Below are 19,388 nucleotides of genomic sequence, written 5' to 3'. Positions count from 1 at the left end.
GTGTGCATCAGTTTAGCGTGAAGGTGCATCCATGTTTCCTTCAGGCATCACACTGAAGTGTTTCAGCACCTGAGGAACACGGGCTTGTGCTGGCAAGCGCCCTGTGCATGCTGTCATGGCGCGTTTAATGACGACCACAGACCCGACACTGTGGCTGGAGAGTCTCTCTCGTCTGTACTTTTTTTGCTTAAACTTTACCATTTTTATCTGCGAAATCAGTTTGCCCTGGCAGACCCCAGGACAAAAGTTACATTGCATTCAGATGTGGAATGAGTAATACTGCTTACAGTAGAGGAGAGTTTATTCGCATGAGTCATCAACACAGGCTGACAGGTTTAGAGATTACACAGAACTCCTCACCGCTTCACTCGGTCAGTTAACGCTGAGTCCGGCACTCACAGGTCGTCTGGCTGATAATCTGACTGAGAGGAAAGGAAAAGCGATCTTCAAATGGTTTGGGTGCGTGTCCTGCGTTAGTGTGTCACACCCTCATGTGCTGTGTAAGATGTAGAGCATGGCAGGTTGTCCAGTCGCACGTCTCCCCCCATTCATTGAGTTCAGACAATGTATATTTATGATTGACAGGCTTTTACACCTATAGGCAAAAGATTAAACCCTCTTAGCTGTGTGGGCTAGTTTTGCCATTGTGCTGTTATAGATTAGCAGGTACTTTCTGAGCTTCTCAGCCTTTCCTATAAGAGATGAAGGGCAATTATCCATAACCTGCTTGAAGATGAAGCCTTGATTATTCATAAATCTCCATCGTTACCTGTCAGACAGGACACATATTTTCCACATTTTCTCCGAAAGGCACCTCTGAAAAAGCCCCATTTCCAGCGCTTTGAGTTTTGGCAAAAGAAAAGCATAATGTGGATACAGTGGAGATGAGGTGGCTTCAAGTAGGTGGACATGGAGAATCGATGAGCTTGCGTGTGTGCTGCACACTGGCTGTGAACGGTTGGAGATGATGGGTGCTGGGATGGAGGTACTGGGGTTTATATCCGCGGAGCGCGGCACACGCGGCGAGAGCACTGTGACGTGGTGCAGTGCAGCGTGGGCGAGAGAGGTCTGCAGAGAAAGCAGAGAGCATGATTCATTTCTCCCTTCTCAGGAGTTTTCAGAAAGCTCTCTCTCTCTTCTCTATACTCCTCTTTTGCTGTCCCTCCCCTCTTTTTTCTCCTTCTCTCAGACTATATCTCTCTCTTCCTATCCATCCCCTCTTTGTCTTTCTCTGTCTTTCTCTATTTCTTTTTCTCTTTTTCTGTCCCTTTCAAAATCTGCCTTTCTTTCTCCGTTTCTCTCTAATTCAAAATCAGATAGCTTTATTGGAATTCATTGTATTCAACCGTTGTTGCTAAAATGATTAAAATATTTTTTTAATTTTATATTAAAAGTGATAAAACGGGAGAAAGAAGAAAGTAAGGGTAAACACTTCATATATACACCTACTCTCTCTCTCCCTCTCTCTCTCTCTCTCACACACACACACACACGCACACACACACATACACACACACTCATACACACACACACACACACACACACACACACACACACACACACACACACACGCACACACACACACACATACACACACACTCATATACACACACACACACACACACACACACACACACACACACACACACACACACACACATACTGATGCACCTGTCTCTTTCAGCAAGTACCTGTTCCACCTTGACAACAGGCTTCAGCAACCGGTTGTTTAAAGGGAAGACAACGTCCAGATTGATGTTCCTCTCACCAGGCTAGAGGGGGAGAGAGGGTGGAAAATTACAGCCCTGAAAGAGCAGCACAGAAAAGGACCCCGTGAAAGCACCCTCAGAGGAAGAAACATGGAGTTATCGTTAGAAGATTCCTCAGCTTGGAGCCAGGAATCTCCTAAGGAGTTAATGACAAGGATTGGTGTGCCCCTCCATCATGCCACAGATATATATGTGCATCCATTTGTTTCAAATAAATGAATAGTGCTCAATCAGAAAAGAGCCTTGGTTTCCTGCTGCCATGACAACCCATACTGTTACAGTGAAGCTGCTGTCATGGTGACCTCAGAAAGCACACTTGCCTCTGTGTCTTTATTGTTTAGAACTCATTAGGGTTGTGTGTGTGTGTGTGTGTGTGTGTGTGTGTGTGATAGAGCGAGCTTCACTATTAACTAGAAAAAGAAAACACACACGCACGCACGCGCCCACACATGCACACGTACGGATCATCTGGATTTGAATGATGCAGCACATGTCAGTAGTGGTGCTCCCCATGATGTATCATCATGTATTACTGATGCGTGCCTTGACGTGGTACACTTACATTGGTTTGCTTCCGAAACACAGTGAACCTGAACAGGTAACTAAAGTTGAGTGTATGGGTGCCACACTGGGTGGATTTGTGTGGAGGGAAATTGTTGAATTGTTCTAAGAGCAGTTTTGATTTTTTAAAGCATCTTTGGGTTCTTGAAAAGAGCTATATAAATCTCATGTATGATGATGATGGTGATGAAGGGCAATCCAGTCCTATATTTTAGTGGATGTCTGTACATCAAACACAGACACTGCTTGGTTAGCAGTGAATACATATCACATGCATCTTAAGGTTTCATTTCAAATGAATCAAACATTACAGACTATAGCTACTCTGCATGCTGTTCATTGGAAACGCGAGAAAAAAAGTGACAAATGCATGCTAATTATTGATCGTCACTTCCTTTAATTTGAAATTTGGATTCTGTGAAATTGTTCACTTTAAAGCTGTATGTGTTCTCAGTTTATGACAGCTGTCTTTCCAGGACTCCTGTCTACAGCTCTAATTGTGTTATTAAAATCTGTGTCAGTTTCCAGAACCACACAATTATAAACCACGAGAACTCAGTCATGGTTCAATGAAGACTACCATAGGAACACAACTTTTACATTAACATATAAATTAAACCTTATTCTGAATAGCAGATTTTGCATAATATGATAAGCAATCATTGTACAACGTCCACATCTGAACATACAGTATCTCAGAAAAATGGCTTTGAACATGCTATTACAATATACTTAGGGAAGCATTCTTAATAGCACTAACACAGTAATGCAGAGTCTTTGGTTAATTATTATTTATTTTAACAACTGAGGAGTCCAAGTATTCCAGGGTGCATGGTGCATAAATGACCATATTTTAGTAATTATTTTACAAATGTAAGTTTCCAGTGTGTAAATAGGACCAATAATAGGCCCAGTGTGAGTGGCTTTGGTGAATGGTGGTGGTTTGAATCCACCCTGCACGCAGGCCTTCTCAACTCAACTCAGCAGCCATCGGCCATCGCTAGAGAATGAGGCTAGCAGGCGATTCCACCAGCGGCCTTGGTCAGTCAATATGTTGCTCTTTTCTTTGACACTGAATTCACTGTGAGAATGTTATTTGTGAAACTGTTTAGGATGTGTGTGTGGTGGTGGGGTGGGGGGGGGGGGCAAAACAAGATAAATAAATCTCAGAAATATGTAGAAATGAACGAACGCTGTCTGGAGCCTTGAGCTGTTCATTGTGCGGATGGATTTGAGGGGGTTGTTGGGCGGAGGTGTTCACAGCCTTGTTTCTTCTTGCCGGAGCGTTGAACAACGCTGAAACTCCCCTCAGGAATGCATGCATGTTTGGAGATTGAATTCCTGCAGTTTTTGCATGTTCTGACAGAAGATAATTGATTATTGCACGCATCAACTGTTTGGGGAAATTTATTGAATAATGGATTTTTGGTATGCTATAGCAATAGTGTGTTGAAAATATAAGTAAGTTTTATGCAATTAAAACATGGCATGACTTTCTTCAAAGAGCAATTCTGTAAACACCACGTAATACAATACAGTGAAAACTCCAACAACAAATATGGTACAGACCTAGAGAAAAATGTATAAAGGTACAGAGCACTTGCACACTGATGGTAATATGCTTCATGTTTTTTTTGTTTTACTTAAAGTTCCCTGAGTGTGGGTTCTATGGAATGTACGACAAGATCCTGCTGTTCCGCCATGATCCGACCTCCGACAACGTCTTGCAGCTGGTGAAGTCTGCATCCGACATCATGGAGGGAGACCTGGTGGAGGTGGTGCTCTCAGGTAAAATCCAAACAATCCTACTTCGACTGAATTTCCTTATAAAACTTTAATGTTTGTTACCTTACCAACTTTTAGCTTATTTGCTATTCTACAAATTGGCCAAATCAAAGAAGGAACAGAGGACTTTTTTAACCTGTGGATTTCACCTTCACTGCGCTGCGAATTTGAGAGCTCCCATTAAAATTAAGCTGTGTCTCATAGAGCAGTTGATTAATTTACAAACAGATGGACCAGACCTCATAAAAACCATAAAACACACCATGACTCTGTTCTGCAGGTCGCCTGTCGACACGGCACTGCACAGCAACTCTGCATCGGGTTTGGCTGATTCCTATAACCCCCCCCCCCCCCCCCTCCACCCCCCTTATTTATTTATTTTTTTTGGTGTGTGGGAAACTTGACGTGGATCCAAGTTTGGCTCCTGCAGCCGGTGCGAAAGCGGGAGCTGTTTCTCCCTGGAGGAGGAAGTGGTGGAGGTATCGCGTTTGACGCTGCTAAAGTGTTTCTACAAATGCTTGGCAGGCCTCCTTTCCTTCCCCGCACGCTCCTCCTCTCCACTGTGGCATGACAGGTAACTGAGTGGAGTCTGTTCTGAGGAGATAAAGAGGGACTGACACTTCTGCCATCTCCCCTTCCCCTACCTGTTCTGGCATCTTGTGTGGTGTGTGTGTGTGTGTGTGTGTGTGTGTGTGTGTGTGTGTGTGTGTGTGTGTGTGTGTGTGTAATTGCTGAGGAGGGGATCAGGTGATTAGCGTGCCCAGATACACAGTTGCAGCGATAAGCCTCTGGGAGCCTGGAGTGTCACTCCTCAGAAGCACAAGTGGCAACAGATCTTGTGGTAAAATAAGATAATATAACCTCCTGGCTGCCACAAAGTTAGATCAGTGGTTATTAATTATGACTCCTGCTCAAGACTAAGTCAGCCAAATAATTTATAATGATTCTCTGATCACTTCTCTCTAAAGGTATAATTCCATGAACAAGCAACACAAAAGTTAGATTTTGTTGAACTCAAAAGTTATTGGAGTTGCTATTATCTAGTGCTGAAATTAATACTCCTTTAGTTTCTATTAGTTTTTTTATTATTTTATTATGGAAGAAAAATGTATCTATTATTTTTTCTCATGTGGATGCTTTTCCATTAAAAAACAATCACACAATACTATACTACACATTGTTCATGTGCCAAACTGACTGGCAACCCCTCATTACTGTCCTCACATTCATGGACAGCTGTCTTATAGTACCAGATGGTGAACTATGAACAATCGTCAAGTAACATCATCTAATCCCTTACACTATGAACTCTCTAATCAGACATTAATGCATTTATCAGTAAGGTTTTATATTCCACAAACACATGGAGGCACTTTATTTCTGCAGTCTTCGAAAGCTCTCAATGATGTTCACACTACTGTATAAGTCTCTTTGAACCCTATTGGCCATATGAGAAACTTTTTGATGTTTACATAGTCTTCATTGGGACTATGTAAAACATCAGAAAGAGAAGAGATGGCTCCTTGTCTGAATTCACTCTTAGGGGTGATTTGAAAACTCCTTGCCTCTGACTGCATCACAGGACTGTGTGTCCCCTTAAATCTTCCTCAGTTTACGAATGCTCCAAGTAGGCTCAGTCCAAAAGATCAAAGTAAAAGCCACATTTCTAGATCTTATTCACCTCACATGTATACTGTTACAGCAGTATTTTGCAGTGATGCTAGCGATCACTGTACTATTGCCTATGCAAGACATTCAAACCTCTTCCAAAACTCGCTATGTTTTAAATACCTTTTAACATGTTTAAAAGAACAAGCATTTTTACATGATCTATACAACAGTGACAAAGACAGAGTCAGTCTATTTAGGATTACTGGGAGGGACAATATTGGGTTTACCTAGCCACTTTCTAATGTACCGGTAAAAGAAACTAATTACAATGCAAAGTTTACTCTGAATATAACTTAAAAACTGTATAATCTTAACATTCCCACTAAATCCTGGAGCTAATAAAACCATTGCGCATGCATGATATTTTGATGTTGTATTGTAACCCTCTTCTTACATTTGTAACTTACTGATTATGTTCTCCCGGACTGAATAGTGTGGACCAAAAAAAAATACCTTCTTATGTTTAAACGTTCTATCCTTATCAAACTTTTAGAATGTCAAGCAAACATTAATTTGAAACATTCTTGTCATTCTTGTCAACAGTGACCTTATTAGTAACAAAATTATATTATCAGTGCCTTGGACATGTGCTGCCCTGTTGGTAATGTATCCAAGTCATCTGATTCCATCAACTCTGAGTTGCTGTTGCTGTGGTGCTGGTGTAGGTGAATAGTTTATGAATTACCTTGCAGATAGATCTCAGTGTGCATATAAAGATGGTCAAGTTTAGGTAAAGTCAAGTTTTGTTCAAGTTTTGGTAAAATAGTAAGTCAGGTTTTTGGAGATCTTGAAGTGAGTCTATCAAGGATCAATTTTAGCCCCTGTATTTTTTTCTATTTTTTCTAAAGAAATATTATAAAGGACATGTTTACAGTTCTGACTCTTCTGAGTCAGCATATGAATGGGCTTCAGATTGCCTTTACTGCAGGCTTTTCTGTATGGTCTGAAGTTGGTTCTTAATGCTAAGAAAATCAAATTTATGTTCACATGTCTCAGATTCTGTTGGTATTCATACCCGAGGAAGTAATGAAACCAAGCTAGTGTTGTCCTATATGTTCTTGGGTAGTTGTCTAGATGATGGGTGCTCATTAACAATGCGTCTTGTGAATCTAGTAGGAACATGAAGGTTAGATTGGGTTTCTATTATCATAACAGGACCTGCCTGAAATTAGCAGCTTGGAAAACACTTCAACAAGTTACATTTTGTTGTACTCTGTGGGGATATTATTTACCTGCATGCTGACTTCTCTGTGCTTTGCTGCTTGGTGCCTGTGGATCACAGTACTCATCGCTAAGGAGACAGCAGCACTGGTATATTTTTATTTACAAATCCCTGCTGGGCAAACTCCCTTCTTATTTATGTACTTTTCGATCATGTTGCAACAGCTGCTGTGATTCTCACTCTCAGCTGCTCTACAAAGTTCCCAAGATTTGGGCAGTCTTGGAATAATCTTTAAAACATATTGCAGCTTAATGGTTTTGTCTCTCTAAGTTTAAAGCTCTGTTTAAAACTGTATAAAGTTGAGTACAACTGATAATAATGAGCTAGATTTTGTATTTTGTGATTATTCTTTGTTTTGATTATGATTTACTTAAATTGTCTTATGTCTGTTTTTGTTTGTTTTGATTATGATTTACTTAAATTGTCTTATGTCTGTTTTTGTTTGATTTTATATAACAGTTATATAGAGATAGGGCTATCTTTGCCAGGTATCCCTAAAAAAACAAGGAATCTCAAGGAACTTCTTATATCAATAAAGGTTAAAATAATAAATAAACAAATAAGGGAAAAGTCACAGATTACATGTGTTGTTGTTTTGTTTCAAACCGGCTTGACTTGATTTGAAACCTTTTTTTTGGGGGATGGGGGGGTTATTTGTTGCCAAACAACATATTCTTTAAAAACAATTTTCCCAGTGGCAATATTAGCTTGCCATTGGGAATATTATATTACAATAATATGTTGTTTCACTTAATTTCACAATTTTTTTGTGTTTTTCATAACTATGCAAGGTGTCTATGAATCCAGTTCCCATAATGCATTTCAAGTGTATTCATAAAGATTTTTGTGATGTTAGTTGCATTTATGGATCCAATTTCATTTTGAATAGTAAATAACAAGCTACTATTGTTGATGGCATCAACACCTGTATGCAATTATGATAATTTATGTATATTTATGGGGACTTATGTTATAAGTTTGTGAATACATTTTATAACTTATAGAGATTTAATCTTCTTCTGAATCCCTCGGTTATATTTATATAATCACTCGGAAGATATTTTAGGATTGCGTTCAAATGAAACATAATAAAAAATAATTATTGGGAAAACAGCTTAATTCACAGTTCCATTACCGTCAGCCTATTCAAAGCTGAACAGAAAGGGATTTTTTTTCTCAGTGAGCTCATCAATACGTCATCTCCTTGCACACAATGACCCTGACTGCATCTCTCACAGTGATTAGTATAGCCAGCATGCTATGAAAATACTAGCCTTCCACTCACAAATAGCCTGAAATGTGATTTTTCCTTCCATCAGTATGAACTTAGAAAACTCTGAAATGACAAATTGAATCAGACATAATGCGTTCAGTGCAGGTACCCAAAGTGTCCTGCCGACCTACTGTACATCTAGATCGGCATAATTACAATCATTGCTGAAGAAAGAACGGCTGAGCTGGAAGTGACCCCATGCCTTCTGAAGGAGGAAGGAGTATAATGGTAGTGCTCCCACTGGTTGAGTCACTACTCCATTAGCCTTCACATTACAGGGAGTGTACAGTTTTCTCTACCCATCATGCATCTTTCGTGTCAAGCCAACATAATATGGCAACATTTTTCCCCTGTTTCATCTTTATTTTGCTACAAACCAACTAAACAAGACTAGTACATATTATACTTCCACAAGCAATATGAAAAACGGAGGGCAAGTGTGTGGGTGCACGCACACACACACACACACACACACACACACACACACACACACACACACACACACTATTTACTGTAAGTCAGTTCAGGGTGCATTTTCCGTGCCACCCTCATTTCTCTGAAGCATTTAATGACAGTTTACAGGTAGTTCAAACTTGCAAACATATCTTGCCCTTTAAACAAAAGGCAAAACAATAATTTGAATGAATTGAGGCAATTTAGCCAGAGAATGGGTAATCAGAATGTATTCTACTTGAGCGGGCTGTGGGGAAGCCATGTTGGAGAGGAGGCGACAGGCACATGCTGAAGCAAGCAGTCCTCCCGCTGGGTTCTCCACTCAGCCTCTATTGGTCCCACCAACATGCAGCCAACAAGAGCCAATCAAAACATTCCCCACCCCCCCCCCAAGCCACTCTTTCATAACACAATTTACAAACATAAATAAAGCTGTTTGTTAGATTTGAAATACATGTTTTAGACTTTTGTATAGTCATTTGTTGTTTCTTTTTAATTGTTGTTGTTATTGTTCTTGTATTAGATTATAGTAGATATCTAAGAATCACGAAATTCAAAACAAAAAAACTGATACAACTTTCAAAAAATTCGGCAGTATGTTCTAAAGGGAAGCTGAATGCCTAAACCACTTCAGAGTCAAAATCAATGCCACAGAGCTTCAAATTGGCTCCTCTCTGAGTCTGTGCTGTGTTCAGGCGGCCCAGGCCTTAATTAATTTGCAACTGACCATGAGTCCCTCGTGGGGTGGCACTAATCTCCAACCCATTAACCCCGGCAGACATGCGCTCTGCTCGAACAAGGAAGCGAGGGCCAGGGCGGCGAGAGCCAGTCGCCCAGGGTCCCGGGCAGGAGGCGGTCGCAGCGGCAGTGCCAGCCTGGCCTCTGAAAGCCCGGCTCTGGCCAGGACTCCGGTCCATCTGCACCTCTGAAGGCGCGCCCTCTCCAGACACAGCCTCACGAGAGCGGGCACCATCAGATGAGAAATATCTCCCTCTGCACCGTTTGTTAGCCTTTTCTTTTCAAAGACATACAATTTGTTTATTTATAATGGCTGGGAGTTATCAGAGCTCAATTCCCCCATGATGTCGAAAGTCCAAATGATGTGACGGGCATGCGAGTGAGGAGGAGGAATATTGGGCCTTTTTGATTTATTATAGCAAAACAGAGCGAGACTTTGGTTGTGTGAATTTAGAAACAATGAAGGCTGAAGAATGTTCTTGTGCAGTTTATTGTAAACCTTTACTTTTACAAGTTGTCATGCATTTAGGTACATATGATCACCACACAATAAAATATTGGAACTGTCTGCATTTTTGTGAAGGCTTCTCTCAGTTTCATTCTTGTGAGCACAATTGCTCATCCTTAATCATCCTTTTAAACCCTGTAGCTTCGGCCACAATGGAGGACTTCCAGATCCGACCTCACACACTCTTTGTCCACTCATATCGGGCACCAGCGTTCTGTGACCACTGTGGAGAGATGCTGTGGGGGCTGGTTAGGCAAGGCCTCAAATGCGAAGGTAAGAGGACCCTTCAAATCTACTTACAAAATTCTTATAGAAGACTTTACTGTATAAGAAATACTTCATCAAGAAATGCTAGCTTAGATTACACTTCTACAAAGCTTTTGGGGACCGGTTTCCCTAAATAATACCTTATCAAACCAATAAGAACAATAAGAAAGCTCAGATAAAGCTGAGGAGTAGCAAAACAATACTAATTAGTCCACCTGAATCCCCCGCATGCTCCCTTCTGTGTCCGTCGTGTGTTGGATTAAGGATGTGGGCTGAACTATCACAAGCGCTGTGCCTTTAAGATCCCCAACAACTGCAGCGGAATTCGGAAACGCCGGCTGTCCAACGTCTCCCTCACAGGCCTGACTAACACCCGCTCGGTGTCGGTGGAGCCATCACCCACCACCTCCGACGAGGCCTTACTGGTGAGTTTCAGCTGTTGCCATGTCGATGCTTTAGCCCTCAGACAAGAAAGAAGTGGTTCAGCAAACCAACTCATTGCCAGCCTGGCTAACACAAAAGAGAAGTGTACACACGCTATGCTTGTAAGATAGCTATTAAAGCAATGTTATGTTGTTTTGCAACTGATAATCTACCACAAGTGTAAAGTGGACAGTTAACAGGGACAACAATTGTCTCCTAACATGTCTCCTTAGACTTAAACTATGAAAATTCACTTATCACTAAAGAGCGGTTACATATAGCCTTATAGAAACGAATATTCTGAATAAAGTGTTTGTCAGTTTAACATTTAATTGAATGTCCAAGTAGTTCAAGAATTTGGTGCACATTCCCTGTATTTAGGTTACTCAAAATATCAAGTTAAATGCATTCTCCCTGTCTTGTGTGTGTTTTGTCCAGTCTCCTGTCAGTCCCAGCATGGAGGTAAGTGGCCTTTCCAGTGGAACAACCTCTTACTAACCTTATCTTATTGCCTAATAAAGCTACATACTATACAGTTCATTTTTTATTACAGATAAATATGTAATTGCTGTTTTACCTCTAAATAGGCATTATCACCTATGTCTAGGTCACCACAGACTTCAGTTACCATCAAATGTGGTATGTGATTGTCATTGAGGCTGCAAGAAACATGACACATCAGTTGAGACTTTAAGAATAAGTGTAAACATTTTCTATGAAGTTCAGAAATATTCAGATAGTGTTGTTTTCACTGCAGTCATGTAGCAAGTTTCAAATCCCTTTCCCAAAGGTTGAGACATTTTATCCTGACACCAGAAATGCTGTGATACACACTCAAGTTTGTTTAAAGGAAACTGTTAATCGACTGTTGACTGCAAAAACCAACATCTGCTGAGTGTGCCCAGGTTACCTCACAGAAGACAGACGAGTAGGTGAGGCATGCCAGTGCCTCGGATGATCCTGGCCAAAAAATGACTTTAAATCACTTCAACAACGTACTGCACATATGCCCAACACCTCATAGGTAGTCATAGGTCTGTTGGCAGTCATAGGTCTGTTGGCATCTAGTTGCATGTGTAATGAAATGTCACCTCAGATAAACTTGTTTGGGGATAAATGAACAAATTAATTACAAAGAGAAGACACCAGATGGCGAAACAATTTGTAAGATGGTTACAATGACTGGTGAATACACTAGATTAAGGTAATATAATTAAGATAATAATCTTCAGTGACTTTGTTAAGGTAAACTGAGCCCAGAAATTGTCCCCTTCTTATACAAATAAGTTGAGGATATTTAATTTAAACATTTAATTATTTTCTTTAAACATTTTTCCCACAGAAGCAGCAATATACAATTTTGCACTCTCTTCAGCAATTGCAAAGCACAACAACATATTTAATAATAGTATATATTATGTGTTATGTCCACAGACCAGTTACACAGTTGTAACTAATAATCCACTCAGGGATTTGCCAGGGTGATCTCCTATTAAGCAACTTTTAATGAGATTAAGCAACTTAATGATTAAAGTGACAGGATGTAGTGACCAAGTCTAAATAAGTTAGGGCAGAATTCTCTTCCACAGAAGCTGAAAACTCAATTCAGATGTTGGCACCTTGCAGGTACCTCAGACTGGAGACAGTCTTGGCGTCTAAGACAAGTGCAACATTTAAGTGAGAAAATTCAGCAACATTTCCTCTCTGCAGAGAAGTTTAGTCAAGCATACCTGGGTCATTCTTTTTCTAGAGCATTCCTTCCCTCTGCATTTATGACACCTTGCACAACATGGACCAGAATAAACTGGAGCTGTCAGACAAACCAGAACTGGCAGCAGCCAGAAAATGCAGCCAGAGCAATATGAAAAAATGATGCAAGCCACCCCCTCCATAACACCATGTATATATAGTGGAGGGTGGCTTCTGCCTTATAGCCAGAAAGCTATGCAATATTTATGCATGGCGCGCAAACTATGTGTCATTTTTCATGTGTATGTCACAGGTGTATGTATGAAGAGGTTGTATGTTAAGTGGATTTCTCACTTTTGGGTTAAAAAAGGTTGTTTAAGAATAGGTCTAATGAACACGTTATTCAGAAGATGATCCACCTCTCTCCAGTAAGCTGCTTAAGACCTTTGGCCAAGTGTAGAACATGAAGACAAGGAGGGTATCGACTGCTTGCTTTCCTCTGAGTGCAGTGAGCAGTTGATTTGGCACACCTGCGTGATGTCAGGTCTATTCTCAACAGGTGGTAAGACATCTGCACGTCTGCCAATCAGTGCCACATTAAAAAGCAGCTTGATGCAAAAACGGGTTGTTCTGAGATGAATGCAAATGTAGCACCAGACTCCCACTGCCTCGTTTTCCCAGGAAAACATTCTTGTTTGCTCCTTCAAGAATGTGTGCTCACATTCACAAGACCCAAGGTGTTTTACAGCTGTCGAAAATCTTTGAGTGCAGTGAATCATCCGGAAAAGCAATGTTTTACGTGGCAAGTACAAAAAGTGCCCCAATAAATCAGCAATGTTAAGCGAAGCCCACTTGCTCTCTTCTCTAAGTCAAGAGAGAACAAGATGCCAGTGTACTCTGGCATTAAATAACACGGGCAATTTTGTGTCTATGGCACAAGTTCACTGGATTTGAACAAATGCATTCGTGGTCGAAGCAAGTTGTCGGCACTTACTGTCCTCGGTCATGGAACCAGGTTGCCATGCAGCCTAGATCAGGCAGCAGGTGTGCGGGTTTGCGCACCCACACCCACACCCACGCCAACATCCCCCCCCCCCCCCCACTCTTCAGCCTCCGTGTTGCTTCTGCTCATCAGAAGAGCCAGGCGGACATGTTCCCAGGAAGAGGCCGCTCCAACTCGCAGTCCTACATCGGCCGCCCCATCGAGCTGGACAAGATCCTGCTGTCTAAAGTGAAGGTGCCGCACACGTTCGTCATCCACTCCTACACGCGCCCCACTGTGTGCCAGCACTGTAAGAAGCTCCTGAAGGGCCTGTTCCGCCAGGGCCTGCAGTGCAAAGGTACGATCCCCTGCTTCCCGCTAGCTTTAATTGCTCTTTAAAGGTATATCACCCGCTTCAAGTGCAATGCATTTGCTTTTAAAGACTATGGTGTGAAATAAGGCATTCGTGGCATTTTTAATGAGCAAGGACGTGAGGCAGAATGCAGGTGCTGAGATGCGGGATGTGTTATGAGCAAATTCATAGTCGTAATCACTGAAAGTAAATAAGGTCAAATAGCTGAGACTGGTCAAGAATGTATGATGAAAAATATAGATGAGTTATCAAACCAAAGAACAGGCACGTCAATAAAAAAATAACGAGAAACTAAAAACAGATATCAGGAACAGGGTGAGTAGAACTAGGGAGAATCACAGGCAATGACCACAAGGTAAATGGGGAACTCAGAACTAGATTCTATGAACAGAAGAACTAGGCTAAGCATAGGAACAGGTGATAAAGTGAGGAGATGCAAAACAAGAAAAAAGACACAAGGACACATGGCAAGATTCCCAGGGAACTAGCAGACAGGAATCGTGGCAGCATTAGCCCACATTCTAGCCCAAATCCATCATTGTTACTCTTTATATAACAATGAATAATTGCAATATTACCATGTGAGTGAGATGTGACAATAAAACTGATTGAATTTGATTTGATGTTTGCAGTGGATGGGCGCATTACATTAATGATGTGCAGTGTTGAGGCTTTTGTGTGCAAATCACACGCGTGTAGCTGCAGAGCTGTTCTGCTGTGATGTAAGGTAAAGGTATGCAGTGTGTCAGGCAGCAGCGTACTGGCTGATGGCTGATAGAAACATCTTTAATGTGCTACTGCAACGTGCGAGGTCTCAGCTTGTCAGCCAGTAGCACACCACACGCTCAAGCAAGAGTGCCAGGTCTCTCTCTCTCTCTCTCTCTCTCTCTCCATCTTTGCCACATTTTCTCATCTCCCTTTTCCCCCTAACACGGTTTCAGATTGCAAATTCAACTGCCACAAACGATGTGCACCCAAAGTGGCAAACAACTGTCTGGGAGAGGTGTCAAGAAATGGAGGCAAGTCTAACTTTGGTGTCTCTACCAGCTTCTTAATGTCCCAATCAACAGCACTGCATTTTCCACCAAGTACAACAATATTTATCCCACAGAGCATTTAAAATTTGTAATGTACAACTTTGTCTCTGCTTAAGATATCCTAACTAACAAATCTAAACTGGTCAATCTGTAATAATCTACAGTAATCTACTAGTAATCAGTAGTAATTAGTGTGTGTTCTAACTGCACAGATGGGTAAAAAACGGAGGACAAATTTCGATTGCGGTGAAAAAATCACAATTGACATATATGGCACATTTACATTACATTTACATTTACATTGTTGCATACTTAGCAGTGGAGGTTTCATAAGGAGTGATAAACGTGGGGAAGGATCAGTGTTGGAAGAGAGGTGTAACGAATCACAGGGGCGGGTGACGCAAACGCAAGTATTCAAGTGATTTATTAAATAAGACAAACAAACACTAAACAAAAGGAGAGCAACCAAGTAAGGGGATGAGTAGACTGGGGAGAACATGCAAGGACTAGACAGGTAAACAACCAACTAAATAAGGACTAAGACACTTGGGCATAAAACACTCATAACACAGGGCAGCTTAACTGAACATACAACCAACAAGCACAAGCATAAACACAATAACCAGAATAGTCAATGACGCTACAGAAAGAACAGAACGGAGCTACGACAGGACATGAACTACAAACACGCAGGCATAAAACTCTAACCAAGGAGACAGGGAACCACTAAGGCGAGACAAACCAACATAGGGCAAAACATACAAAGGAATAACTAAACGAACTACTACGAGAAATGAGAATCAAAACCAGGAAGACGAACGGAACAAACCAGACCAGCGCGAGGAAGGAGTAACAGGAGGGTACAGGCTACCGAACGTGGGGGAACCAGCACGGGTTGAAATGAACACATAGAAACACAAAGACCGACACAGGGGAGTAAAACTGAGGGGAATATATACTCTAAAACAGGGGAGCAAACGAGACACAGGTGTGGGCACTAAAGACGGGGGCGTGATAGACAGAGGGAGGAACGAATGGGAGAGGGGAGCTAGGCGGGACCAGGGAGGAGGGAAGGGCTAGACGTGACAAGAGGGCAGTTTTGCAGTTTGCTATTTTTTATGGCCCTTTCATCTTTCATGCTTCTTTCAGTTTCTTGTACTCTCCTCACCTCCCCTCTTCTCTTCTAGACCTGCTGAGTCCTGGTGCTGAGTCTGACGTGGTGATGGAGGTGGGCTGTGATGACCACGACGGTGAGAGGGGCAGTCCTCTCATTGACGACATGGAGGAGGCCTTGGCGGCCGAGTCTGCCGCCCTGCTGGATGTGGGCCATGGTGAACTTACAGACTTTCATGATCCAGACCCAGATGACTCCAACAGAATCATCAGGTAGCTTGCACAACATAGTATTGACTGCATCAACACCCCTGACAATTATAATTATTATTACATTGTTATTATTCATGTTTGCATGTTCATGTGACTGACGTGTTGTGTGCCTGTTGCATTTGTAAGTCCATGCACCAGCAACAACATCCCTCTCATGCGAGTGGTGCAGTCGGTCAGACACACAAAGAGGAAGAGCAGCAGTGTGATGAAGGAGGGCTGGCTGGTGCACTTCACCAGCAAGGACACACTGGTAAGACGTGGGCCCTCCTGTCTGCTCTATGGCACGCATCCCATGGAGCATGAGTGTAGTTATGACTTGATATACCAACATTGAGTTCTGCTCCTCTCCTGCAAGATTTAAAGCAGTTTTACTGTCTTGATGGGAGTTTTTTTTAAAGGAAATTTCTTTTTTCAGTGTGGTGTTTCATGGTAAAAAGATGATACGGGAGCTTTTTATGATAAAACATTTTTTGTGCAAAAAGAATGCTATTAACCTCCTTTTACAGAGCTGAGAGATTATTTGAAAGAGTAAAAGATGACATTTCCCATGAGGATGATTCTAACACTGGGATAATGGACAACCTTTCTATTATTTTAAACCAGCGAAAGAGACATTACTGGAGATTGGACAGCAAGTACATCACCCTCTTCCAAAATGATACTGGGAGCAAGTATTACAAGGCAAGTCCAATCAGTCAATCAACAAACGCATTAATCCTAAGATATTCAATTCATTGTTTCACTTTCCAACCACATTACCTAATCTACATGGATGGATCGCTTAACTAATCATTAATGTCATAAAAATTATCTTATCCTTGCATCTATATCCAGTACTGTTACTCCTGTACACTTTAAGACTTTTTTTTCTTTCTTCTCATTTTGTCCTGCAGGAAATTCCATTATCTGAGATTCTGTCTCTGGAGCCAGCTAAGACTTTCAGCCTACTTTCCGAAGGAGCCAACCCACACTGCTTTGAGATCGCCACCGCGTCGCTGGTGTACTATGTGGGGGAGAACCTGTCTCGCCTGGAGGACTGCACCTCAGGCCGTGGCAGCATGCTGGTCAGTGGCGTCGGCCAGGACGTGGCGCACATGTGGGAGACGGCCATCCAGCATGCCCTCATGCCCGTCATCTCCAAGGGCCTGGCGCACCGCGGCGGCCATAGCCACCACAGTACGGCCTAGACACTCAAACACTTTGGCATGCAAACATCTGTCAGCATTTCTTATAGTGACCTGCAGTTAGGGCGTACTCACACTAGGCACGGTTTGCTGGATCCGTGCTGGGGCCCGGTTATCCCCCCTCCCCACTCCCCCTCTGGCCTGCACTCACACTCGCTTCAGCAACCCGGCCCGAGCACGCTTACGTCATCACAACGCCGCTTTATTTGGAAAAAAAGCGCGCTCGCACAACACTATAGAGCTCATGATTCTCTTTTTATTGTATTTTTGGAGTCGTTTTGGGAGTGCAGAAACACGGTGCAAGCACAGATTTATCGATCATTTAACACAACGATTGTCTGCTAATCGCTTTGCCGCTATGACTGTTTAACGTGAGCGTCGCATCACTGATGTCATGTTTGAGTTCCAGCGAAATGAACCAATCAGACGAGGCACCAAGCGGGCCCGGGCACGGATAGCGCTCACACTAGAAGCGAACCGTGCCCGAGTCCACATGAATCGTGCCCTGGCCCACCTCTTCAAAGCGAGCCCGAGCACGGTTAACTGATCCGGGCCCGGGCACGGTTGGAGCGCTCACACTAGCCAAACGAACCGTGCTTCGGCAGGCAACCGTGCCCGGGCCCGGATCGCAGAGCCTAGTGTGAGTACGCCCTTAGTCAATGTTGATTTGCTTTGTTGATGAAAGTAAGGGGTTTTTTTTCTTCAATTAAAAACTAAATACTGATATAATGATGCATAGTTTAAGAAATATTTTGCTTTCCCCACTCACTTAGAACTTGTAGGAATATTTCACAAGAACTGTGTTAGTTCATTAATGTTTGGTACGAAAAACCTGATTACACAGCCTTAAGTCATAGAAGCTGAAGAATAAGAACATTACCTGGCCAGAAATAATGGACCAATCAGAGCACTTAGAGTCTTTAAGACCCCTCTTACACACTGGAGTCTTTAAGACCCCTCTCACACACTGGAGTCTTCAAGACCCCTCTTACACACTGGAGTCTTCAAGACCCCTCTTACACACTGGAGTCTTTAAGACCCCTCTTACACACTGGAGTCTTCATGACCCCTCTCACACACTGGAGTCTTTAAGACCCCTCTTACACACTGGAGTGTGTGAAAAAAGCTGATCAAAAAAGCAAAAAGCATATCAATTCTGTGTGGTTCCACACCTGAGACTATGCAGGATTATCACATTTTTTTATTGCCCCAACAGAAGACATCTCCGTAAGCATCTCTGTGTCCAACTGCCAGATTCAGGAGAATGTGGTAAATATGGATTTGTGATATTCATGACAGTTTGTAAACAACATAATTTAAAACAAATACATCCAACCTGCTGGTTGTGTATTACACCAAAGGAGAAAGGAAGAAATGGGACATGTGGTAACAGTCATATTTAATATTTGGGGATTAACAATAAATGTTAAATTTAAGAACTAACCTAGACTGTCTATGGTGTAAAACAGGGGTGCCCACAAGTTTTCAGCTTGCGAGCTACTTATAAGATGACCAAGTCAGAAAGATCTACCTCGCCTCGAATGTAAATTGTTGAGGGGGGGACATTCCTTCACGATCAACTGACACTTTCTTCGCGACGTAATGGGCATCCCTGGTGTAAAACAAGCTGGTTTTATACAGCACAGTTTTAAAATAGGAAAACATGTTCTCAAGCTCATTCATGTTAAAAATGAACAGTAACTGTTATATGTATAGAATATGTGTATAAACACACATGCACATGTACATATATGTATAGAATATGTATATATAGAATACATAAGTTTTGCAGCAAAAGAAAACAAGGAGTGTCAATTTAATGTATTGCTTTAAAAGCAAAATTCTAAGGCTCTTTTTCTCTCCCATTTTGAGCTGTGTTTCTGTTAAGTTCGCTGGCTTGCCCATACCTGTAGCCTTGAGTTTTAGTGTGATATAAACGCTCAGTGGCTCTGTTGGAGATTATTTGTGATTACCTGCTTGGCCATGGGATTGCCATAGTTACCCGAGCTTCTCTGACAGCCCTAGCAGGATGCAGTAATATCTCTCTGTGCAACTGCTCTTAATTCA

General features: G+C 42.0%; 1 protein-coding gene across 2 annotated transcripts in view; it reads left to right on the top strand.

Moving 5' to 3' along the window:
- The window catches only part of prkd1 (protein kinase D1), a 35,732-nt gene that overhangs the window by 8,386 nt on the left and 7,958 nt on the right, over positions 1-19,388 (top strand). The window contains exons 2-12 of one of the 2 annotated variants that reach the window (XM_076978176.1): positions 3,980-4,118; positions 10,122-10,253; positions 10,512-10,672; positions 11,109-11,132; positions 13,495-13,699; positions 14,656-14,733; positions 15,939-16,137; positions 16,264-16,387; positions 16,741-16,818; positions 17,031-17,313; positions 18,538-18,590. In XM_076978176.1, coding sequence (XP_076834291.1) covers positions 3,980-4,118; positions 10,122-10,253; positions 10,512-10,672; positions 11,109-11,132; positions 13,495-13,699; positions 14,656-14,733; positions 15,939-16,137; positions 16,264-16,387; positions 16,741-16,818; positions 17,031-17,313; positions 18,538-18,590 — 1,476 coding nt within the window. Of the gene's footprint in view, positions 1-3,979; positions 4,119-4,525; positions 4,690-10,121; positions 10,254-10,511; positions 10,673-11,108; positions 11,133-13,494; positions 13,700-14,655; positions 14,734-15,938; positions 16,138-16,263; positions 16,388-16,740; positions 16,819-17,030; positions 17,314-18,537; positions 18,591-19,388 lie in introns of those variants that run through there. The other variant, XM_076978177.1, reaches the window with a different exon arrangement.

This window comes from Brachyhypopomus gauderio, chromosome 17 (genome assembly GCF_052324685.1).
Source record: "Brachyhypopomus gauderio isolate BG-103 chromosome 17, BGAUD_0.2, whole genome shotgun sequence".
NCBI lineage: Eukaryota > Metazoa > Chordata > Actinopteri > Gymnotiformes > Hypopomidae > Brachyhypopomus > Brachyhypopomus gauderio.
Note: the sequence above shows the minus strand (reverse complement) of the source record. Positions and strands in the feature narration are given on the sequence as shown.